Source organism: Parus major, chromosome 2 (assembly GCF_001522545.3).
Source record: "Parus major isolate Abel chromosome 2, Parus_major1.1, whole genome shotgun sequence".
NCBI classification, from domain to species: Eukaryota; Metazoa; Chordata; class Aves; order Passeriformes; family Paridae; genus Parus; species Parus major.
The window spans coordinates 77,587,500-77,613,927 of NC_031769.1; the positions used below are offsets into that span (position 1 = coordinate 77,587,500).

At 41.5% G+C, this 26,428-nt stretch overlaps 1 protein-coding gene across 1 annotated transcript in view; it reads left to right on the top strand.

Moving 5' to 3' along the window:
* The first annotated feature begins 10 nt into the window (after positions 1-10).
* The window catches only part of ANKH (ANKH inorganic pyrophosphate transport regulator), a 108,652-nt gene continuing 82,234 nt past the window's right edge, over positions 11-26,428 (top strand). Inside the window, exon 1 of the mRNA XM_015618293.3 lies at positions 11-501. Within this exon, the coding sequence (XP_015473779.1) occupies positions 406-501 (96 nt within the window). The 5' untranslated portion in view covers positions 11-405. The remainder of the gene's footprint in view (positions 502-26,428) is intronic.

Consider the following 26,428-nt stretch of genomic DNA (forward strand, 5'->3'; position numbering starts at 1 on the left):
GATGGCAGCGCTGCCCGCACGAGTGGCTGGCGGCGGTGTCCCTCCTCTTTTTTTTTCCGGCAGCGGCGGCGGCGGCGGCGGATCATTGTTGTGTAGGAGGAGGGCGGCGGGGATGGACTTGATCTCTCGGGTCTCCTGCTAAGGCGGCAGCACAGCGCGCCCCGCCGCCCAGCCAGCGCCGCGCCGGGCAGGGAGGGACCGGACCGGCCCCCCGCCCGCTCCCCGGCTCTTTATTTTTAGGGGGCTCTGCTGCTCCTCTCCCTCGCCCTTATCTCCCCCCCACCCCCTCCCCGCCCGCACACACGCACAGGGACACGCACGCACCCTCCTCCGGTGCCCTTTCATCCTTCCCCCCCTTCCTCCTGCCGCGGCAGATGCGCCGCGGGTCACCGCGCAGCTGGGACTATGGTGAAATTTCCAGCTCTCACTAACTACTGGCCCCTGATCCGGTTCCTGGTCCCTCTCGGCATCACCAACATCGCCATCGACTTCGGGGAGCAGGTAAGGCAGCGCCTCTCCGGGGAGCGACCTCCCCCGCCCGCCCTCCTGCAGCGCGGGGCTGTCGCGGTCGGCGGCTTCGCCGGGAAGGGACGGCACGGAGAGCCAGCCGTACCGAGCCGTGCCCCGCCGTCCTGCCCCGGCTCATCGCGCCGGGCGGGGACTGCGGCCCCTGGGCCGGTGGGGGCAGCGGGCGGCCGGTGCCGGCGAGCCTGCCCCGGCGGCCGCCCGAGAGCACGGGATGCCCCGCACCCCCAGGAGATGCCCGGGGAAGGACGGCAGGGCTTGGGTTGTTTTGGGGAATTTTTCCCCCTCGCGTTTCAGGATTATATAATCTGAAATTATATAATGCGTTGGCCGGGGGCTGGCAGTGGTTTATCCCGAGAGCCCCCGCCGCGGCATCCCGCGGGGAGCCGCTCCGCACCCCCTCGGGGAGGGTGCGACTTCCCGGCGGGGCTTCGGGCAGGTGGATCTCCGGCTGAACCCCTGCCCCCGCCGGTGTTCTGTGCGCCTCAGCGCTGCTGCAGTTCTGTAGCGGTGTTGGTATCCTAAGGCTGTCCCCTGCCACGGGCACCGAGAAGATAGCCTCGTGTATCCGAACCCACCGTCAGCCTATCTCCCTGACATGCAGCCATCCCAGTTCGTCCTCCCAGTCCCCGCTTGCTGCGTTTGCACCGAGAACACGTTCAGTGCTTGACGTACCCACTCCCCTGCCCGAGCTAGTGCTCGTTTGCCACTGCACTGGGGCACCTCTGCTCTCACGTTTCGGTATCTATGACAGTCCAGGCCCCGTGTTAGGTCTTGCGTTAAGCAGCACTGTATAGGACCTGTCATTGTATTTTTAGTAGCAAGGTATGCACTACTACTTACTCACGAGTGTTAAGCTGGGCAGCCACTCTAGGTATTGCACCCCAAATAGCTTTAGCCTTGTCCTAAGTCACTCGGTGTGGCTAAGAAGAATAGACGTTTGCTCCTGTGCTTCTTGACCAAAGATACTGGAAAATTAGTGGGTACTTTCAGGCATTTGTAATGAAAAAGTGAAAGCAAAAATACTACAGTGGGAAAAAACAGCTAACATTAATCATATGTTTGTCATGGCTGTGTCAATCACATTTTGATTCCTAGTCCTTTAAATAAACTGCAATACTAAAAAATACAATTCCATCCTTGTCTAACAACTACATGCTTTCCTACTGAGTCAGTACTCTTTAAAACATACTGGGGGGAGGGAGGAAAGGGAAGGGAAATCTAAGTATAGAAATTACAAAGGAAAAGGAGATTTAAATGCTAATAACTATGCCATGTTAATAACATACGGCAGAAGTTAAGTTGAAAGCAGTGCACTTAGCAAACTGAGTATGACAGGTGCATTCATACAGTTTGCTTCATACAAGGTCAGCTCGATTCAAGATAAATGTCAGCCTATAAAAAAACATCCCCTTGGCTTCAGTGTGCTCTGAACCAGGATTTCAAAAACTTGCAAATAGTTTTATATTAAGCAAGGGTCCTTCTGGCTGGGTACCGGTGACATAGGAGGGATGTTGATCTGCGATTGATACATGTAAACGCTTAAGCAACTTTGACAATGTTAGGGACAAAAATATCTTCAAGAATGTGCTTTGTTTGATAGCCAAGTCATAGAATTGGCCCTTCAGGAGAGTTGGGGCTATCCCTTGTCTCATATGGCTGCCTAGGGAGATATTTAATTGAAAAGGGAGGAATCCAGCCTGCTAGAACTCTAGCTTCTCTCAAGAACAGAAACTGGAAATACGGTTTTTGTATCAGCCTTACCTACATGGAAATCAGGAAACTGAAGCAGAGACAAGCTACTCCAGGTCTGAAGGGTTCGTCTTACAGACAGAAGAACAGTGATTTTATTTTCCTCTATGCAATTCAGGAAGTTACTTTTTGCACATGTATGGCATTACTGTTGGACTTCGGAGGTTGAAAGTACATTGACTTGCTGAGCCAGTCACCTTTGTGCTTTACATTTTCAAAAAATGTAATAATTTTGATGTTAGGGATGAATGGAAGCAACACAGAAGAATGGGTGTGCCAACAGATAGCTCTGCAGAGGCTGCAGTACCCCCTCCTTTGAATGTATCCTGCAGATAACACAGATTTATAACAATGGTAAGGGAAGTAAAATTTGCATGAAGGAATGTTACTTGCCCTGGACAATTCTGTAAAAGAGACAGGAGAACTGCAGGTCAGAAGTAAGAAATTACTGTAAAAAATTAGGGAGAGAAAGGACCTTGCCTGACCAGGGAAGAAGAGATGAATAGGAAATTCTGTAAGTCATAAACCTTTTTAATTCATACATTGCTCCCTCAAGTGGGGAGAGTATTTGGAAGTAGAGTGTTCAAAGTAGAGTCTTCTTAGCAAAACCTGATACTACTAGATCTCAGAATGAAAAGTGAGAAACAAGGAGAATCACATCTTTTTTTTTTTTTCCTATTACCTTGAGAAGCTTTTCTGGGTGTTGAGTAGTTGTAGTAAATAGCAAACATCACCAGAAAATTACCAGATCCTTGGTATGCAGATGCCTCTAGGTTCCTTGTTGTATAAGGGAAATTTACAGTAAGGCTAAAGATTGTTTGCAGAACATAGGTTAAAGCTGTCCCATTTCTCCATATAAGATGTTTGGTATGGCAAATCTGTTTAGTTTACAGGAAGTAAAAAATGCTGGTGCAGTGCTAAATAACTGTTAACACGCTCATCTCCTGAAGTCACTTCCAGAACTGCTACAGCCAGTGAAGAGCCTCCTGCTGACCCTGGACTCTAATCCAACAATGCCCTAGATAAGGTTATATTACAGAGTTACTCCAATCTAGTGAGCTGACCTCATTTCTTCACGTCATAAAGTCTCTCAGACAAACACCTGATTCTTTTTCCTCTACTAAAAAAAGTAGTCCTGATGCATGAGCAGGTAATCAATTTAAAATTACCAGAATATTAGAAAAATAAACCATTTCTAACTTACTTATTTTCTTGATTCCCTTCTGCAACCCATTTCCAGTTTATTTACAATGACACATGGCTTTTATGAAATTAAACACCTTTCTTACTAAGAGTACAGCCTTCAGGAAAATAGTCTCAAATATTTTGGCTAAATGTTCCTTCTCCACTCAAATCTGTATCTCTGTGTGTCAGTAATGTGTGTGTTCATGTGCACGCATCTCTATATATTTTTTTTTTCTCCAGGTATATGAATGCAAACACAAGTATACACAACAGAGCATTTTTCATCCCAAGAGTTTAACACCGCCAGAAGAGAGATGGTCTCTTTTATTCTGCCTTTGAGAGGAGCTTTCAACTCTCAACATCTTACCCTGAGATTCACAATAATTACTGTTGTATGTAGAGCTCAGTCATTGGAGAGCAAAGTTGGCATTTAAAATTATGTCTCTCTTGGAAAGTGTTGGATGTACTTGCTTATAAATAAATAAATAAATGCCTCCTATGTGATGGAGAGCAACACAGCCTCAAACAACTCAACCAGCAAAAAACAACATTGCTACCCTGTAGGCTCAGAAATCCATCACCACCCACGTCAGTTTTCATTTTAACACAGTTCCAGAGCTGCTCACATATATTCTGGTGCCCTGACTTGTAACGTAAGTGTGCATTTGCATCAGCATTTTTACAGAGGGGGAAAGCTGAGGTATGCATGAATTCACAAACTTTGTCAGAAGTGTGGACTCAAACTTAGGCAGTGCTAAATGCAGTTTGCAAGGGTGGCTGGTAACTCTTTCTGAGCCTCATGGGTTGGCCAAGGCAGGCAGGGAGCAGTAGTCTCAAGGCCTGTTTGCAGTAGTCCCTTAATTATCAACAGGAACTGTAGGAGGGTTTTTTTGTTTGGTTTTTATTTTTTTAGCTTTGTAGCTATCATGTAGCCATCCCCTGGATCATTAGTTTGTGTCGCTGTCAGTAGCTATTGGCCAGGCAGTTTAGCATGCCAACATAACTTACGTATGCAGACACGGTGTTCAGTGGCTTGTGGACACTTGGAAACTAAAACCGAGCAAGCACGGCCCTGCTGCCACTTTCTCCAAAGGTCACTCAGGTGCTCTGGTCCCTGCAGAGAACTTGCCATACATTACCCATGTTGTAGTGCTCGGGATCCAATGGATGAGCCATAAAGAAAATGCTAAGTGTTTTGGATTCCAAATTATTTTGCAGTACTTGCTGGTTTTTTCTTGTATTAGACTGGGGTTTTTCGGCCTTTTTTTTTTTTTTTTTTTTTTTTTTTTTTTTTTTTGGTATTTTTTTTAACTTAAAAAAAGAAANGGGAGGAAAGGGAAGGGAAATCTAAGTATAGAAATTACAAAGGAAAAGGAGATTTAAATGCTAATAACTATGCCATGTTAATAACATACGGCAGAAGTTAAGTTGAAAGCAGTGCACTTAGCAAACTGAGTATGACAGGTGCATTCATACAGTTTGCTTCATACAAGGTCAGCTCGATTCAAGATAAATGTCAGCCTATAAAAAAACATCCCCTTGGCTTCAGTGTGCTCTGAACCAGGATTTCAAAAACTTGCAAATAGTTTTATATTAAGCAAGGGTCCTTCTGGCTGGGTACCGGTGACATAGGAGGGATGTTGATCTGCGATTGATACATGTAAACGCTTAAGCAACTTTGACAATGTTAGGGACAAAAATATCTTCAAGAATGTGCTTTGTTTGATAGCCAAGTCATAGAATTGGCCCTTCAGGAGAGTTGGGGCTATCCCTTGTCTCATATGGCTGCCTAGGGAGATATTTAATTGAAAAGGGAGGAATCCAGCCTGCTAGAACTCTAGCTTCTCTCAAGAACAGAAACTGGAAATACGGTTTTTGTATCAGCCTTACCTACATGGAAATCAGGAAACTGAAGCAGAGACAAGCTACTCCAGGTCTGAAGGGTTCGTCTTACAGACAGAAGAACAGTGATTTTATTTTCCTCTATGCAATTCAGGAAGTTACTTTTTGCACATGTATGGCATTACTGTTGGACTTCGGAGGTTGAAAGTACATTGACTTGCTGAGCCAGTCACCTTTGTGCTTTACATTTTCAAAAAATGTAATAATTTTGATGTTAGGGATGAATGGAAGCAACACAGAAGAATGGGTGTGCCAACAGATAGCTCTGCAGAGGCTGCAGTACCCCCTCCTTTGAATGTATCCTGCAGATAACACAGATTTATAACAATGGTAAGGGAAGTAAAATTTGCATGAAGGAATGTTACTTGCCCTGGACAATTCTGTAAAAGAGACAGGAGAACTGCAGGTCAGAAGTAAGAAATTACTGTAAAAAATTAGGGAGAGAAAGGACCTTGCCTGACCAGGGAAGAAGAGATGAATAGGAAATTCTGTAAGTCATAAACCTTTTTAATTCATACATTGCTCCCTCAAGTGGGGAGAGTATTTGGAAGTAGAGTGTTCAAAGTAGAGTCTTCTTAGCAAAACCTGATACTACTAGATCTCAGAATGAAAAGTGAGAAACAAGGAGAATCACATCTTTTTTTTTTTTTCCTATTACCTTGAGAAGCTTTTCTGGGTGTTGAGTAGTTGTAGTAAATAGCAAACATCACCAGAAAATTACCAGATCCTTGGTATGCAGATGCCTCTAGGTTCCTTGTTGTATAAGGGAAATTTACAGTAAGGCTAAAGATTGTTTGCAGAACATAGGTTAAAGCTGTCCCATTTCTCCATATAAGATGTTTGGTATGGCAAATCTGTTTAGTTTACAGGAAGTAAAAAATGCTGGTGCAGTGCTAAATAACTGTTAACACGCTCATCTCCTGAAGTCACTTCCAGAACTGCTACAGCCAGTGAAGAGCCTCCTGCTGACCCTGGACTCTAATCCAACAATGCCCTAGATAAGGTTATATTACAGAGTTACTCCAATCTAGTGAGCTGACCTCATTTCTTCACGTCATAAAGTCTCTCAGACAAACACCTGATTCTTTTTCCTCTACTAAAAAAAGTAGTCCTGATGCATGAGCAGGTAATCAATTTAAAATTACCAGAATATTAGAAAAATAAACCATTTCTAACTTACTTATTTTCTTGATTCCCTTCTGCAACCCATTTCCAGTTTATTTACAATGACACATGGCTTTTATGAAATTAAACACCTTTCTTACTAAGAGTACAGCCTTCAGGAAAATAGTCTCAAATATTTTGGCTAAATGTTCCTTCTCCACTCAAATCTGTATCTCTGTGTGTCAGTAATGTGTGTGTTCATGTGCACGCATCTCTATATATTTTTTTTTTCTCCAGGTATATGAATGCAAACACAAGTATACACAACAGAGCATTTTTCATCCCAAGAGTTTAACACCGCCAGAAGAGAGATGGTCTCTTTTATTCTGCCTTTGAGAGGAGCTTTCAACTCTCAACATCTTACCCTGAGATTCACAATAATTACTGTTGTATGTAGAGCTCAGTCATTGGAGAGCAAAGTTGGCATTTAAAATTATGTCTCTCTTGGAAAGTGTTGGATGTACTTGCTTATAAATAAATAAATAAATGCCTCCTATGTGATGGAGAGCAACACAGCCTCAAACAACTCAACCAGCAAAAAACAACATTGCTACCCTGTAGGCTCAGAAATCCATCACCACCCACGTCAGTTTTCATTTTAACACAGTTCCAGAGCTGCTCACATATATTCTGGTGCCCTGACTTGTAACGTAAGTGTGCATTTGCATCAGCATTTTTACAGAGGGGGAAAGCTGAGGTATGCATGAATTCACAAACTTTGTCAGAAGTGTGGACTCAAACTTAGGCAGTGCTAAATGCAGTTTGCAAGGGTGGCTGGTAACTCTTTCTGAGCCTCATGGGTTGGCCAAGGCAGGCAGGGAGCAGTAGTCTCAAGGCCTGTTTGCAGTAGTCCCTTAATTATCAACAGGAACTGTAGGAGGGTTTTTTTGTTTGGTTTTTATTTTTTTAGCTTTGTAGCTATCATGTAGCCATCCCCTGGATCATTAGTTTGTGTCGCTGTCAGTAGCTATTGGCCAGGCAGTTTAGCATGCCAACATAACTTACGTATGCAGACACGGTGTTCAGTGGCTTGTGGACACTTGGAAACTAAAACCGAGCAAGCACGGCCCTGCTGCCACTTTCTCCAAAGGTCACTCAGGTGCTCTGGTCCCTGCAGAGAACTTGCCATACATTACCCATGTTGTAGTGCTCGGGATCCAATGGATGAGCCATAAAGAAAATGCTAAGTGTTTTGGATTCCAAATTATTTTGCAGTACTTGCTGGTTTTTTCTTGAATTATTCTGAGGTTATTCGGTCTTTTTTTTTTTTTTTTTTTTTTTAACTTGTTTTTTTGGTATTTTTTTTAACTTAAAAAAAGAAAGTTGCCAGAAAAGGAGAACAAGTCATGAATAATGTATCAAAAAGAATTAGTGAGCTTATTGTCTGCCCAAGCCATTTGCAAACTGGGTAGGGGGTTAAACATTTTGATTAATGCCTTATGAAGCTTGGTTTGGGGTAAGCATTATTGTCTGGACATTCAAAACAAGTAATGGGAGAGTTCACATTCCCAGCTGTTCACCAGGGATTTGTGCCAAGTTGTGTAACCTTTCCGTGGCACAGTTTCCCTGCCTTTGAAGTGTGCCTAGACACCTACCTGTATGTAGATGTAATGAAAATTTATGTGTCAGAAGCACTCTGAGATGAAAGGTGCTGTGTGAGTGCAAAGTACTGCTGCTGCTGATATTGTAAGAGGTCAGGGACTCGTTTAAATTGTGTAGGACTTTAGTACCATATAAACAAGGAAGCTAACAGCGTCCTATAATTGATGTACAACATGACTGTAGGTTATTGCCGCAACCACATTACTAATAGGGTAGGGTGATGGAAATGTCCTATTTATTTTAATGAATGTGAACTACACAGCATTTTAAATTAAATTTAGATGAAATTATGTCGAAGAAGGAAACATACAGAGTATATTATCAACAGAAATTTGTTTTTGTTGTTGTTATTTTCCATGTCATTATTTTCAAGTAGTTTCTCTTGCAGAATTCACAAGACAAATAGTCAGGGAAATAACTAGGAATGACCACTGAAATATATCTAACTTTCCTGTTTAGAGTGAGCAAATCCAGGTGAAATCCTCTATGAAGGATTAAAAACCAAACCACACACCTGAAGTAGCAACTTTCAGGATATTTTCCTCAGTGCTGTTTCCAGAGACTTGTTTGTAAGCAGCAGAGCTTTCCTTCCCTATGCATTCCAGCCTGAGCCCTCCGGCCCTGGCTCCTAAATGCTCACCTGCCAAGCACTGGGAGTTTTCACACCAGTGCTAGGTGGGCTCTAGACCACGTGGACAGCTCTTGAGACTGCCCAAGAGATTAATTAGGCTTATATGTCAGTGTTAGTGCAGCGGGTGTTACACACCAGGCATTGCATTCACCACTCACTCAGAGCGTTTGCTGGCATTTCACAGCAAGCAGTGCATGCTGAGATCTGGGAAGAAGTCAAAGATCTCATAAAACATTTGGAGATAAAAGCCAAATCTCAACAAAGCACTAATATTCTTAAATGTGACAAAGACTTATTCCTGGCAGCTAAACCAATATCTATACAAAATAAACACATTATAAAGAGCACTGGGGCTATCACCACTGGAGATTTCACATGGTACTAGAAATGAAAATGCACTACTAATGAGGTGTCCATTCCCTGCAGTGCTCCATGTTGCCGTAGTGCAAAATCCATAATCTTGAGCTAGGACCCGTTTTGCTTCATTTGTCAGTAGCTTCCCTTTTTTTTTTTATCCTGCTCTCTCCTTCCTTCACAAAACCATCCAGTTCCCTGCCTCCCCCCTCCCTTGGCTGTGTCAGCTTGGCTCTAGGGACTTCTTTGTACTTTCTTATGCTTCACTGTTAGGAACGGGCAGGTTTTGTTCCTGATGATAACCATTAAGCATGTCTGGAGGAACTTGCTGTCTATAGAGAAAGCTTATTTCCAGGGCAGGTTGGAAGGAGTGGGGGGGAAAAACATCTCCATGCAGCACCAACCAGACACTTTTTAATGAAGTTATTTAATTAATCTCAAAACTGTAAGTTCAAATGATATTTGCCCACCAGGTTGCTGGAAAATAAAACTTTGTGGTCTGTGGGGTGGAAATTATTTTCCCTACCAGAAGACTAACTCATGCAGTGGGAGACAAGGAACATTTACAACTTTGCCAAGCAGTCCCAGTTTCTAGGCTGGAGGGCCCTGACTGGAGATACTCCAGTCATAATATCATTGGATATCCACTGAAAAAGGTGCATGGGGTAACCAAATACTTGTCATGCTTATTTCAGTGATAGGGAAGTTGGCTTCTCCTCCCTATGCCAGTGAAAATCTAGAGAACTAAGACAGGAGTTGAAAATTTCCCAAGTCTAATTTTAAAATGTGTTTAAAACTGAAATTTTGAAAGGTGTTTGAACCACTGTATTCTGCATCATGAGAAATCCCTGAAGTAAAACTTCTGGTCATGAAGTGAACTGACCATTTGCTTTGTTTCGGGGCTTTTCTTATTTATTTGTTTTTGCTACTTTTTCCAAAACCAAGAAAGCTGATTTCTTTTCACATTGCTTTGGTCTGAACTGATTTCTTTTTAATTGTTCCTCATTTTGCTGCTGCCTGAAGAACTTGGTTGTATACAAAGGCTTATAAGACATGGCCAATCTTATGACTAAAGATAAAGTGTCTTTTTATATTCAAAGAAGGCATACACTCAAGTCTCCAGCTCTGAAAGTGCAGATTGTATCTGTTCCTATCTTGATTCTAGACAAGACATTTCTCTTTGTGTGCGTTTCGTCAGTTCTAAAATAGTGATGTGTTTCACAAGGCAGTTACAAAGTACATTCATTAATATTTGTAAAACATGGATGTAAGTTGCTGTATAAATAGAAATTTAAATATATCTGCCAGCTCATGCAGAAAACTCCATGCATAAAACTGAGCAATTCCAAACAGATTTTGCTTTGCAGCTACTTTGAGAAATCTGTGATATTTTTAAATAACAGATATTACTGCTGAGCTCAATTCCAGTTTAAATGACATATCGGAACATGTGTTTCTTTAAAAAATATGGGAATTTTGTAATCTTATATTTTAACAAGCTAATTTAATTAGCCATTGCTAACTCATGCTCTTTGTACTTGGAAACCTATGGATTTTGGGGTGAGGGAAGCAGGACTGTTAATATGAAATTAGATCATCAGATTGCACTTCTTTCTGCTCGCTTGATTTTCTACTGGCATGATATTGCTCTAGCTATGGTTTTAGACACCACCACTGTATTTTCAGATAACCATTAGATAGAGAATTAAAAAGAACCACCATAGGAGATGTAAATGACCTGTGCACTTCAGTGTCCAAAACAGCAAAGCTCTGCATTTTTCCCATGTTCTGTCTCCTTTTTGGTATCTCCTCTCTTTCAGATTTTCCACAGGATGTCACTACCTTGCTATAGAGTTTTTCTATATGTGCACTCTTTCTTGTTGAGTTCCCTCCCAATGTAATGCAGAATAAAAGATCCTGTGTGAAACATTAACTGAGAATAATTCCAGGTATAAATATGCATTTTGTTCCAAAGAGGGCTGAAGTAGAGAAATGTTACTTGCAATAGCACAGTTGTTTTCCACAGCCTTTGCAAAAGCATTTTAAAAAAGGACAAAGGAAAAATACTGGAGAGTAAGGAGCAGTTTGTTGAAAAATAAGTGCCACAAGGGCGTAAAATCTCAAGTGCCATTTTAATTATTTTCCCAAAGATGATGCAAAAAAATTCTCTGTTCCTGTTTTGGCTGGAGTATTACTGTTGGAGAAAGGGTGGTCAGTGTTGCCCAACACATCCAGTTGGCTTTACTGATGTAGTGGTTCAGCAAGAGTTCAGCTGTTAGCGTGGGAAGTGAATAAACTGCAAGACACTACTTATTTTCAAGTGTTTTGCTTCACATAGTATTTTTGCATTGTTAAGGCAGTTTTTTTCAACCCTTTTCAATTTTTACAGCCCAGAAAATCTTCAGTGGAGTACAGAGAAAATCCACGTGCATAGAAGCTGGAGAGCATACATGGTCTTATATTTCTTCATTACTTGTTTCCAACTCCTTGTAAACATTCCCTACAGTACAGGGTTCTGTTGAGTTGAAAGCTCATTGAACCAAAATATGTGCCAGTCTTTTTGCTGACAAATACATTTGAAAGGTTTGGCTGGGAGGGAGAGGGTCTCTCTTCTGGCCTTCTTACCTGTGTTTTGCATTTAAATTAGTGAATGAAGTCAGATGCAGGCTGCACCCGAGCTTTAATGTGCTGGCATGATTATCACTGGCTGTAGAATACAGCAGTGCCTGTCAGCCAGGACTGATTTTTTTCCTTCATCATGTCAGATGTGCAGCTTGTGTACGTATAACGGGTGCAACCACATCACACAGTGTTCTTCCCTTGTTTTTTAAAAGATGGTGTTTGACATCTGCTTTCCTGAAAATGAGGCATTTATGTCTAGATTTCATTGGGCTCTTTTTCCTGTTCACTCCCTACTCACCCCTCCTGCCTTCTGCTGCATACCAGTGACCAATATCTTATTTTTGTAACATCTGTGTTAGTATACAGTAGCTGCTGTTCTTGTAGTTATGGGTAGTTAAGGTGAGGTAGCCTCTGATCCATCCCTGGCATCTTTGCTCCTCAAGGCAAAGGCTTTCCTTGCCACAGCATACCAGTGTGCTCCTACAATTTGGCAGCCTTTGATCTCAAGTCTGCTGTCCTGCAGATGGAGGACAGATACTTGAACAAGTTCCTCATTGCCATTTCCTCTGTCAGCATCTTACCAATTAAAAAAACCTTTAGGCCATTTGGAAAGAAAATGAATTGTAAGCAGCATCACGGGGTGGGAAGACACTTCACATTTTTGGTTCTGTTTAGAGGGGAAAAAAATGTCAGTTATGCAAGAGGAAAGATTATAGAAGTGAAGCATTTATAGCTTGGACAGAAAAGGGAGTTTGATAACCATCTGCAGTTGTATGAACTGTGGTGTGGTCATGAAGGAGAGAAGAGGGGAAACAAGGTTGGCTAGGCCACTGCTGTGGAGAAGAATGTGAGCAGCACTGGTGAGAAAGACTGGGGTGGTAAAGACAGTTTAAACTGAAAAGATTTCCAGATTATTTTCCAATTAAAAAGCAGAATTTTTTCCCTCTCACACTTTATTTCATTCTAAAATGTGGCACAAAGAGTGCTGACCTTTAGGCAGCATTAGGTGGTGGTGGTGGTGGTGGTGTTTTACATTGGCTGAAAAAAAAGTGTGTTGTGATCACTGTAAAGTGGTGTACATGGTGGGTCAAACCTGAAGACCACATTTCCTGAGCCTGAGAACCACATCCTCCGCAAAGGCATTCAGTGCACTTTAGAAGGGTGCTGTAGTTATGGGCCCTTACTAAGGTAAAGTGTTAAAAACCTGCAACTCAGAGGTGAGGAATTTCTTTTATTAATAACTGGAAGCCGTGACACAGTTTTCTCACAGCACCCTGTTTTTCACATGCTGCCTCAGATTCAGTGAACAGAGATCTGAAGGGGGAGAAACCAGAGCTACCTAGCTAGTAGAAGTATTGACTGTGAATCTTTGTTTTGTTCCTTTTAGCATTGTTCCATTTAGCATTTAGCATTCACTGGAGGCATTGTGCCCTTTGCTACCCGAGTGAGCAATAAATACACTGTGTTAGGGTCTCCTTGGCAGAGGTGAGGGGAAAAAATCCAAACAAAATGAGCTTATCAAAATGCAGTAACCTTTCCAGTATGAGAGAAGTAGAGTGTTGAGATGTTCTCAGTGTGGAAGTAAGGGAGATCTTAACTGCATTTTAGCTGGAGGCTTGCTGAGTTTTTTTAAGACATTAGGTGTTGTAAGACAAGTCTTGGCAAGGACAGGGGAGGTTTCAGTCCTGTGGTCCCATATGGTGTATGCCCACAGCCCTGTACCCTTTCTTGACCTTTGCCACTTACCCTTTCTTACTGCCTTTCCAGTTCAGTTCTTCTGGTCCTTTGCTTGGTTGTCCCATGGGTGCTGGAGTGTATTAGTTACACAGACATGTCTGTGGCTTTGCTACCAGTCTGGAGCTCCAGTGCAGCACCTCTTCCTGATTCCTACCAGAGAGCCCAACCATTTTGCCCTCATCCTGCTACTGGCTTGGGTAATTTGTTCCATCAGTCAATGGACTGATTCCATTTCCTCCTCCACTGTGGCATTTGTGGAGATGACTTTGAACGTTAGAATTATTTGCAACCCGCTCAGCCCAAGAGGCCAGCTAAGAAGGTGAGCTCAAACCAACCACCAACTCTGCCCGACAGAAGTGAAAATGCCAGGTGATGTACCTGACATATCTGGTCATTTTTCTCTGCAATTAGTAGCACATACCAACTGGTAATATGGGCCTCCATATTTCGTGTGAGAGCACTGTCAGCTTCCCCTGTAGTTATGTTATTGCATCATAATTTTGCAATCTTAAGCGTTCACTTTAAAAGAGGAAGAAAATCCAAACCACACAACATTTGTCAGCACATTAAAGCACCAAAGGCAGTCATCCACCAAAAGCTTTTTCTTTGACCCAGGTATACACATTTTTCACATGCTTCTTTAAGGCACACGTGCACATGTACATGGTATATTGTGAACAGGAGATTGCCTTTATAGGAGAATTATACACCAAGTGGTGCTAAAATACTGTCTTACTACTGACTTATAAGCAGGACTAAATAAATAGTCAAGGAAATAAGGAGATGAGTTGTAACTGCTCATATACCTGATTTGTGGCTAATAGTTTGAGCCATCTCTGGGTACATGTTGCATGTGCAAATGCTGTTTCATTTTTGAATCCATGATTTTTCACATGGATTTTATCTTTTCAAAATGTGACCTTGAGAGCAGTCCTATTCTGCACCACTGTTCTTTATATACTCGTGGGCAGTGATTTTGCTTCACAGTGTTTTATTTCAAAGCATGAAAGCATGACGACCTTTCAGCATTCAGAGTCTTGTTCTTATATGAGCTTTCTGAGATGCCGTCAATGGTCTGCTGGTTAGGACATGCTCCAACATTGTAATAATCTTGAGAAAAGCTTTCATCAGCAGTGCCTTCTGGATCTCATAAAAGTAGTGTGGATTTTTTCTGTTAATACTGTGCAGAGGCCAGTGTTTCTCTCTTTAAGTAAATTCATGATAAATCACAGCAGGTATCCTGCTTGACATTTTCTTATTCTAGGCTTGACCTGTCGGTGAGCTTTGAGTTGCTGTCCAGAAAAGGCTAGTGTTGCTGTGGGCTAGCTTTTCCAAATCACAGCATCCATTTTTGTCAGCTGCAAGCTCCTACCACTTTGTGGGTGGTTGCATCACTGAGGAGAAAATAGCTAACGAAGGCACAATCATTGCCTCAGGACTTTGCCAAGGAAACCTCATATGAAGTTACATATTTGTGACTTGGAGCTCTAAGGGTGTCTTGGTTTCAAAAGACAGGTGTCTGCTAGGGAAGGCAGGAACCTCCCTTAAAATGGAAAAAATGTTACCATTCCAAATTATTATGATCTTGAAATCAAGGGGCTCTCAGACAAAGACATGAGAATTGGAATAACAGTTCTTCACTAGGATAATTAAAACAAAAATGCAGTAGTACAAAAAAAACCAACACCGACAGAGTCAGAATACAACCTGACACCCTGTTGGTCAGGGTGTTGGTAGCAGTCTGATTAAATGGTGGCTGCAGTCCTCCTGGAGTGACAGATGTGGTCCTGTTGAAACAATGATCCTGTAGAAGGGTGTATATTGGTACAGACTTCCTCTGGGAATCCAGTGAAGAAAGGCTGTGGTGGTATCTGAGTTTCAGATTATATCCAGGTAGGAATGCTTGACTCCTCCCCCTGGGTGGAACATCTCACAATGGGATGATGTAATTTTATCAGTATTGCAGTGAGACTCAATGGCCCATTAACAGAGGATATCCCCCTGGAGGGAAGATGGGTCATGGAAGAGATAAAGTACGCTGCCACACCTTGTTTTAACAGATGGTAATAGAATACATACTTTTGGTTGCATCTTGCATTGCAACCCAAGACAAAGGGTTTTGTCATGCTTGCAGTAATCTGCAGATGTGGGGTCTGTTGTATTCTATGTGCATCCAGATATTTGGAAGGGGGAGCGAGTGGTAAGAAGTATTTACATCAAGCTGTCTGAAAGGGAAAGGCCTGACATCCTTGGCTTTTTACCACCGCATCCCAGAAGTCCTGGGTCATGAAAGCTTTTCACTGCATTGGAAGGGCTGAAATGCTCCAGTCAAAGCAACAGTGGGGCCATAATTTCATCAGTAATATCTTGCTGAGTAACAAACTATAAACTTTTACCTGTCATTCTGCTGGAAGTCTAAAGTAGACAGAGGAGGCATGCCAGTGCAAGTTTAGCTTAATGAGAAGGCCGTCAGGTTCTGTATTGAGACCAACACTGAGAATAATGTTAAATCAATACTTGTCCAGCTGGTGATAAAGGATAACCTATGCTTAACTGTAGAAATAAATAGAGGAAAAAATATGACTCACTAATATCCTTGACCTTTTTTCAAGAACAGAGAATAGCAGCAGCACATGAAACCATTAGATATGAATACAGTCTCTTGAGATCTCTTGAGTATGGAAGAGTATGGAGTGCTATGACAAGAAATAAGCAAATTGGCTGGACAGGGAAGTGGTTCTGTCTGTGGCCAGAAGAACAAAGAATACAAGTTTGTTGCTTTGGTTTTTTCACTCTTAACACTCAGCATTAGGATACCCTAAGCACTGTTCTCCTTTGCTTTTGACACAGCATAGGGGTGAGGGATGCAGAGAGAGGTTGGAACAATTACAAGAATTGATTAGTAGCTGTTTTGCAAGAGGTTACTATTGCAACTTCTGGGAGTTGGTTTCAAAGGCAGCTGCAAGCATGACTGTCCCTTGTTTGCTTTCCATGAAGAATAGTGTCTCTATAATCTCTTGACGTTTAGAATCAAATACCTCTACACTTTCCTTCTTTCTGTTTCAGCCAGATAAGATTCTATAATCTCAAATCTTCTGTGTATATCCCTTTGTTTTGCAATTCCTTTGTGAAAGAAAGAGAACAACCATTGAGAAAGAAACAGGATATAAAAATAGGGAGCTGCCCTCAATTCAGTCCTTTTTTTGTCTTCCACTGAATCCTTCTGTGGCAGTGCAGTGATGCAGCACCATAACCAACAGTCTGGCATCTGCAGCCTGCCAAGCTGAACCCTGAAGGATCAAGCATCATCAATCTCATCTTTTACTGTCTGTTTTTGGCACTTTGTTTATACATATTTATTTGAGATGGGATTTTTTTGGTTTCAGCCCTTGGCTGGGGCCTCCCATGCACTGCTCTGCCTGGTGGCCCTGGATAGTTCCTGTCCCTCCACCTTGTCATCCTGCCTCCTATTTACTGCCCTTTTTTTAGTCCACAGTAGTCTGTAAGCTTCAAAGACCTGATTTTCTTCTGTCTCCTCTGCTTTTCTGTGTCTGTCCACAGGCTGCCTCCAAGGCACATCCCATTGCTGTTTACAGATAACCAGTCCACAGTAAGCACGGCAGCAAGGTGCCCACTGCCTGCCCCCAACAGATTCCTTCCTTGCAAAAAGAGGCCTGGTTCAGGAAAAGAAATGCTTAATTAGAAATATTCTTTATATTAGTGTGCTTTAAATGTAGGCCCCACTTCAGCTGATGTACAGGTATTTATCTCATGTGAGACAGCCAGACTTCAAATGAAGAACGGGAGCTTTGTAAAGCTGCAAGACTTTAGCAAAGGGCCCATGCTTGCCACTTCTTCCATCAGACAGTTCTGGCAAGGCTGTATGTGTTCCTCCTTTCCCATCCCACCATGTCAGAGCCAGGTCTAGGTCAGCCTGGTTCATATACTTTTTCTCTAGGACTGGGATGTCACTGTGCTGGCAAGGCATGGCTGTGACTACTTCACCACTTGACCATGGCTCCCTCTCATCCTCACCCAGGAGGCCTGTTTTGAATTCCTGCTCAGCACGATGCCATGTAGGAGAAGCAGTGAAATTTTTGTCCCTGCATGCTGATGTATGATGGCACATGATAAATGCCTGGTGTCCTCATTGGTGCCTTTTTTCAAAGAACCTACAAACCAAGGTCAGAGTGATTATTCTCACTAAGTCTTAAAGCCAATTTCTGGATCACAGACAAGAATAACATTGTCTGCATTCCCCACATGCCTCTTCGTCCTGCTGTTAGGTCTTATTGCTGTGGCTGACCAGGAACGTTTTCTTACCTGCATGGCCAGAGATAAAGATGTTGGAGTGCTGAGAGAATCTAATCACAACAAAGCACCTTTTGGATCAGAGAGTATTTCTGTTCTTTGGTGTATTCTTTCAAAGACAATCCTTGAAGGAAGCCTTGGGAAAAGCATGTGAAGCTCAGTCAGTTGTATGTGGGCATGAATATAACATGCAGAGAGATCCAGGTGTTGTGAAGGTGCTCGCTGTAGGCTTCAGACAGAAAGGTCCCCATTATGAACCTGTGCATTCCTTGGGGGACTTTGATGTTCATGACCATTTTTAACATTATAAATATTTTTAAAATGCCATCTATAATTTGTGCTCAGACATTTTCAGGTCATAACTAAACTACTAGGCTTGTTCCAAATTAGGGATGGATGGCATGAATAGCACAGTGTGAGTCAGACACATCACATGTTCTAAATTAAACTTGTGCTGAGCCAACATTGATCTTAAGACTCTTTCTGAAAATCTCTCTACCTTACAGATATTGCTGATAGTGTTTCTACATAGACTGATAATGAAGAAAAATATGAAGCAGAAGATGGAGGACAACTGTATGATAGGAGGACTCAAAACATGAAACTATGAGACAGTATTCTGAATAAACAAGTTAGTGAAATAACAGCTTCAGTAGCATATAGGTTTTGGCTTGCCTAGCACTCTTAAAAGTTCAAATTGCAAACCTGTAGTGTTGCTGGGGCAGGGTTCTCTCCTAATGAATACACATGGATGTTTCCCTATCTAGTCATTGCAAGCTGCCTAAAGTACAACCACAAAGGGCTCCTGTTTTCTGGGAAAGAAGAGTTATGAGGGTAACATAAAGATCAGAAGATAGAAGGTATTGGAGGATTTATCTGATGACCTGTCCCCCAGTAGAGGTAATGCATGCTCTAAGTGAGATTTCACCTAGGATACTTTACACAGTTATGGCCATACATACTTGAGGCAGGTCAGTTCAAACTTGTTTAAAAGATTAAGTAAAAGAAACCCCAGCTATTAATCTTTTTTTTTTTTTTTTTTTTTTTTCCTCATCCTCATCATCTTATCTGAGGAGGTAAAACTGAAAGGTTTTGGTTTCTGTAGCCCAGCAAAGAAAGGTAGAGCGTGCTTAAGGTGTTTGTCTGTGAGGGAGATGGGATCATGTTTTCTCATGGGAAGATGGTAGCCTACCTGCAAACAAGAGGAAATTGAGTAGCAATATATGTCTGTGAACAGACAATGAGTGCTTTTAAACTGGAAAAGAGGAAGGCTGACAGCTTACCGGAGGGATGAGACTCTGGAACGAGCAGGGTCAGGAAAGCTGAACAACTTGTTTTTAAGATTGCACTCATGAAAGTCATGCTATTGCAGGTGTGCCTGGAGCACCACAAAGGACTGAAGCCTACACCCCTGCAAGTAGTTTCCACTCCCTTTGTGAAGGGAGGGTAGTAAATTTCTTAATCTGAATATGCTGTGGTTCTAAAATATTTGGTTTTCAATATTTCTATATTTCAATATTTCAGTATTTCTTCTTTAAAATGGGTAATTGCTTACTTGAGACCTTCACAAACCCTCTTCTCTCATAGGAATGATTCCCAAAAATGGAAGATGTCCCCTCAGCCAGGGACACAGAGGCAGGGGGCTGCTTCTGCAGGGCTGACATTGCTGCCTCTGCTTCTGCTGCTGGCACTGGTGAACAAATGGAGCTCTGTTCATTTTCTGCTCCAGCAGAATGAGCAGGGGGCGGGGAAAGGGACAGAAGAAGGATCAGCTCAGGGATGGAGGTTGCTCAACAGAATGAGAAAAACATAATGAGAGAAGACAATGTATATTCCATTTCATAAAGAAATTCATTCAAATATATATGTTAAACAAAATTTGGAAGAGTTTGCTAATGCCCTTGTATTGTTGTTCACAGGACAGCTGATCTGTTCATTTTTTCTGTTTTGCATGCTAATGATAAATCAAAGTTGATCATCTTGTCATTGCTATTGATTTAGGAAAATTTATGATTTAGGAAAATCTAAAACATAAAATACCTTTCCTTTTTCTCATTGCTTATGTCTTCTCCCAGCATTCCAAATAGCAAGATGCTGTTGTGATATGAAAATCCTTTTAAAGATGGAAGCATCCAGACTGTATTGAGAGCACTGGAAGAGATATGCTTGTCTTCTGTAGGCCACTTTGAAAGTCTCAGTCTGTATATTTCCATCCATTTGAATTATGTTGCTTTGGTCCTTCTGAAAGCAAACCAACCATTATTACAGTAATGAAAAAGAAAAAAAAATCTATTACAAGTTTCAGAAGACACAGTGCTTTCAAAAATGTGGCATTTTAGAAGTGTGGGCATTAAATTTGTTGGCGTCTCCATGACTGGGCTGCTAAGAAGCTGTATTGGTGTTGTTCTAGTAAGTTAAAAATGTGATTTTAAAATGTTTTTGTACTGTCACTAGAACAATGTGTGATATAAGATAAGCAAATGCTGAAACATGAGAATCTTAATTCCGTGTCTGAGAGATTCTGCATTTTCATTTGGGTGAGATGAGGCTGAGGGAAGAGGGACTTTTATACCACTGGGGGGCTTTGGGATTTTTTTTAGTTTCACCACGTACGTGCAAGTGTTTGAGCACTGATGAAGCACAGTCCAGTTACTCTGCTGACAGCAAATGGAAGCAAGAGGCCAGACCATGAGATGTGTCCTACCTGCTCTGACCCATGGCCATCATCTGGTCCTACTCCAGCCTTGCTCAGGAGGGATAGCCAGGGAGAGGAGTAGGCAAAAGTTTAGTTGCACTCTGTCACTACCATATGTGCAAAGTGGTGAATCCTCTCATCTTTATAAAGGCTCTTAAGTTGACTTTTGTTGTTGTTGTTGTTGTTGTTGTTGTTAATCAGGACAATGTTCAGTTGCCCACAAATAAAGTGGCAGATCTGCGTACCTTATACTTACAGCCTAGACTCAGGAAGGTTGAAATCTCCCTGCAGCATAGCTGTTCCCTTTTCATCTCTGTGATCACTCCTCATTACTACACTAGTGCATGGGAGAGTGGGTGCAAATTTGGTATTTCCCTAAATATCTTCACTCCTTGAATAGTCATGATGATCCCTGTAAACACAGAAGGCAGCAATGTCCTGAGAAAGTAGAAAACTGATTTTCTTTCTTTCCCAGTCTTTTTAAAAGACTGGTCTTTTTCATTCACTCTCAGTAGTGAGTTAGGAATTTGCTGCATCACTGTTAACTAAGCAGACTAAAGCCCGTCTGGAAATAGAAATGGCTGCAGCCATTGCAGATAGATGTCAGCTGTTGCTCAATGTCATTATGAAACCGTGAAGTCATCAGAAATAGTCCCCAGAGGGAATGTGAATACTGGGCTCAATGCTGGGTTTCCAAACTGAACATAGAGAGACAGAAACCTGGGTAAAAGAAAGGAGTATCACATGACATAAAAGCGGCTCCAGTTCTTTTTGGCTCACTGGAACTTTTTGGCTGTCTGTAATATCTGATACCCACAGAAAAGATACATGAAGATTCATGACCAATAAGTGCACTCTTAATCCAAGATGGCCTGTAGAATTTTGCTATGCTGAGTGGGAACTTTCTCCACATTAACATTGAAGCCATGCAAAAACATGACCCTTGAAAGTGAACAGGAGGAGGAGATTTAGGAAAGGATAACTTATCTTGTTAATGACACCAAGTAATAAGACACTCAAAAGAAATCCAATAGCTTCAGCAGTAAAGGTCCTGTTAGCACTGTCAAGGATGAAAAGGAAAGCCTTTAAGAAAAAGAGGCAATAAATTTTCTTTCCAACTCCTTTATCATCCATTACATAAAAAAAAAACCTGAGGGAATAAGATCTTGCCATTTAAAAGTCTTAATGGCCCAAAACTCAGCCCAGACATTGGAACAAAAGCTATAGCATCACATTTCTTTGCTTTCTGGACAAAGAACTTATTATGTAGAATGCAGAATAAAACTCAAGAGCCTGGGATATGCCAATAAGCAAACCTCCCTTTACTCAGACAATAAAAAAACAGATCAGGAGAGAGGACTAAATGCAAGACTTCAAACAGCAGCCTGTTAACCTGTTAGACCAATGTGGGTTTGAGATGAACATACACCAGTTTTTCACCTGCAGGAAAGGACACCATCTGTGTCCTTTGGAGTTTCTCCTGTGACATCAAAACCAAAGATTCCACAACTTTCATCAGAAGTTAGTGGTGTTATAAAAGTGAGGGGTAACTTTCATCTTCTTTTGCTTTCAATAATCTTGAAATCACTGCTGAGTGTTTGTTGCATAGTAATGTTTCAGAAGAGAAAAGAATAGAGAAGCTAGTAGTTGAAATACTTATTACTGTATTACTGCCTCAACAATATTTCTGTATCACAAGATGATCAACTTTGATTTATCATTAGCATGCAAAACAGAAAAAATGAACAGATCAGCTGTCCTGTGAACAACAATACAAGGGCATTAGCAAACTCTTCCAAATTTTGTTTAACATATATATTTGAATGAATTTCTTTATGAAATGGAATATACATTGTCTTCTCACAGAGAAGTCAGCAATGAAGGAGAAGGTAGCTGGCACTCATCATTGACAGAAGAGGAGACAGTGTGTGAAAAAAGTATTCTTAGTTACAAACTAATACCAGATAATCCTAATGAAGCTGCAGGATGTCAATTGTAGAAAGCACCAAATCTCACAGATTTTCATGAAACTTAACAAAATAAGGCAAGGAATGTTCTTTTCTTTTAATGGTCCAATAGCCTGGTCTTTATATATAACTGAAGGGTACTTCTGTGAAGAAATAATTGGTATTGTTACAGTAAGATGCAGAGCTCCCAGGAGACATAAGGAAACAACTGCATTTGCCTTCAATAGATACCCTAGGAGTCCTGTCTTTGATGCCTCCATTGGACGTAATTTTTGCTCACTGACAGAAGGCTGCCACTGGGAAGAACAAGCTCAGACCTGAACAAGGAAAAAGATGATTTTCATTTCACAGAAGTGTGAGATGTTTTCTAGGAATAAAGCTCGGATCAAGCTGATCCCTCGTAACATTAATCCCATGAAAATGAAGTTTAAGGAAGTCAATCAGGCAAGTTTCTGTTTGAAACCAAATTGAGAACTACTGTCCATGAGTAGTTCTATTTTCCACGATTTTTTCTGTTTGACAAATGTTTGTGTTACCTGCAGAAGAATAACAATACATATAGCTGACTATATCTGTTCTTAACACAGTTAAAGGAGGAGGGCTGGTTAAGGCCATGAAACAGGCTGCTCTGAAGCTACAGCTACATTTTGTCTTCCTATTTTAAAAATACATAAGGAACCAGTATTTCAATATTGTATTGTCTCAATTGTATTTATTAAACTAATAGCAAGAATAGAAAAAGTAGAATTAGTCTAGCCAAATCCACTAACAGGTAGTGAACAAGTCTCAGCTCAAAATTGTGGAGGCTGTACAAGCGCTGTAGAGAGCAAGCAGCATCATTTGTAGTATTATGTTTCAAAAAAAAATATAGAAAAAAATTTATAGATTATAAAATGATATAACCCTGCACAAATGTCAGTTACACTAAAACAAAAAAAACAAAAACAAAAACCTCCCAAATGGTTTACTTGATTTGTCTACATTTCAGTAGGTTTTCACTTCAGCATTTTACTACAGAATTTCAATATCTCATAGGTAGCATACATGCAGACTTAGGGATACCAGAGCAAAGCTTCAGATAAAAATTAAGTGTGCTTATACAGTGAAAGGGAATTTTTCATTATAATATCTTGTCTGCTTTACTGTGTCTGTGACCAGAGAATTTAGACTTGAAGGACAGTTTCTGTATTTCAAACAAGCTAATAACAAAGAAGTTAATTTACAGCATTCTGTATTTTAACACTGTGTTACATTCTAGATCACTGACACTGCAGTAATTTAGCATTCTGAACACCCAGCATATTCTGTTTAAAAAGAACCACAGAAAGTACTAATTGTTTTCTTCTAATGTACTTTCTAGTTTTCACGACACCGGAACTGTAATTCCATATTTGCAGTTACAGCAGTAGTCAGAAAAGATTGTTTCCTCCAGAAACCCAAAGACCCACTTTTTCAGTGGAGCTCATTGCTTCTAAAGTGGGTGCTTTGCCGGCTAGCAAACATCTGCCTCCATTTTTTTTGCAGATGCTCTTGATCATAATATGTATCTGAGTCATGTTTCTTTGGGAAACGTAGGCAATGAATTTTGAGCTGACCTGATGTGCTGAATGGTCACTTATTTGCTGCTTCCTGTGCTGGGGTGCAGCTGATGGTAGCAATGCTGCTGTGTTCTCAGCTTAGATGTCAGCAGTGGGATAGTTCATAGCCCAAAGGGTAAGACTATTTAAGATAAAAATATGTTCTTCAGAGAACCTCACAATCTTAAGGAAAATCCCTTTCTTTCACCAAAAACACCTCCCTTCTTAGGGAAAGGACCTATCCCCTTTCCAGGTCTCAGCCCTTCTTAGTCAGCACCTAGTTTCTTCCCTTCCACAGCCAAGATCCCCTGGGGATTATTTACAGTACTGACACTCTTGCTTTCACATGGGTCCCGAAGCTATCTCTGGGAACTTCAGCATAAGAGTGCAGCTAATCTTGGCAGAACTGCACTAGTGAATTAGGGAGCAGTGAAAAACATGAGCACTTAGTGGCACCATAGTCCCCTGCAGCTACTTTCTTTTTAAAAAAGCTCATTCGTATTAAAGCTAAGTTTTGCTTAAGTAATTGATTTACTTTTGGAGTCATCAGCTGAAGAAGTAAAAGTTAGGGACAGAAGTGCTGTAAACAAATAATATGATAATTATAATTCATTGCTGAATGTTTGTCCCAGTTAAGAACTCTGTGTTCAGATTTTTCTTCACTTAGTGACTGTCAACATTTCACTTGCCCTATCTAAACACAGAATTTGCAGTTCTGTGATGCAAGTCACTTGCTCCTTTGCTCAGTTATTTCCTCCCTGTTCAATGAATAGTTAGGCAATCTAAAAATAAATGTGAATTAATCTGTAAATACTATGTTTGGGCTGCAGGCTATTAGGTAAAAGCAAATTCAGCCAACCATTGTGTATGTGTGATAAAATGAAATCTGTGCATTGATTTTTCCCTTGCTTTGAACTCTAGGCCGTCTTGTATTTCTGGCTGCTGCTAGAACAATGAGGCTGTATCTGACAAAAGAAGTGGACTTTAAAAGGCAAAATATAAATATTTGGAATGTGCCCAGGGAGACAAGTCTCACATCTTCCTTTTTGCAACAGCAGCCACTCCTGCTCTTCACTGAAAATTAGCCAAAATTCAAATTAGTGTTTTTGAACTGAAGAAACAAAGCAGATGAGAAAATGTGCCACCTTGAAAACAGGTCTCCTGCTGCGTATGCAGCAGTTCAGTAGCATGGACTTGATCCTGAGTGTTCTGTGGTGTCAGAGGTAGTGGATGCTCCTGCAGAGCTCTGGAGATTCCTGCAGGTGTGTTACACCAGACCTGTAACAGTGAGGTAGCTCACTCTGAGGCTGTTATCCTAAACCTGCTCTTACTGTTGAGGGGCTCCTTCAGATTAAAAACTCAAAGTAATACATGAAGTTAAACTATCTCCTTTCCCCACCACAGCAAAAGGAAAGCAGGGTTTGCCCAGGCTGAGGCTGACTGTGGCTGGTGTTGCACCATTGTTGTTTCTGTGCTTTCCTCACGGCGAGTGCGAGCGCCAGCTGCTGTGGGCTGCAGAATTGTGTCTCACCTGTTGCTGGCTGGGGACAGTGCAACTTCTGAGCGGCTCTGAGGAGATTATGAGCTCTGTTTAAGTGCCTTTAATGTCCACCAGGCTCCCATTTTGTTTGTAAGCCCAGTCTCTCCTTCTGCTATCTTAATTGCCTCCACATTCCACATTTGGCTGCAGTTGCAAGCAGTGATGTTGCAAGGGTGTCCATAGAAGGTTACTAAACATTGATGACCCTTGGTTATCGGGAAGAATTTATCTTGCTGCTGTTTTCAAGAGAAGAAGAGATGCAGAAGGCAAAGCTTTGTCAGTGAAGGTCCCTGAATACTTTAAAGGCCCCCACACTCTCTGGCAAACAGTGATCAAAAGGAAAAATTTCCAAAGCTGGAAAAGGCAAACTGCATTTTTTGTTTTGTCTAATTGTCTAATTCTGTTCATTTATGCAATTGTAACAGAAACTTCTGCAAAATCACTGCACTGTTTCTCAGTCATACCTACTCCTGCATTTACACACCACCAAATGCATACAAAATGGAAAGTATAGTGCTCAAACAAATGAGGATGGTTGCGTATGTGTGTGTAGGTAAAGGCAGGCATTTGGATTGGACGAGAATAGAAATTGCTCTGACTAGATGCTTGGACCACAAAGTTCTACTTCCTTACATGTTATTAGACTGAAGTTTTGTGTGAAAGGAATCCACCTCGGGGCTGCTGGAGGGAGGCAAAAAGGTTTGTTCCTAAACCTACCTCAGGCCAAGGGAAAATAAAGAACTACAGATCCACATACAAACTCAGTTTTCTGGCAGGCATAAAACTCTGAAAACTTTATAAGTCTGAATCATCTAATCATCTAATAAAAAAAAATGCACAGAAGTTGACTGGGCACACAGAAAC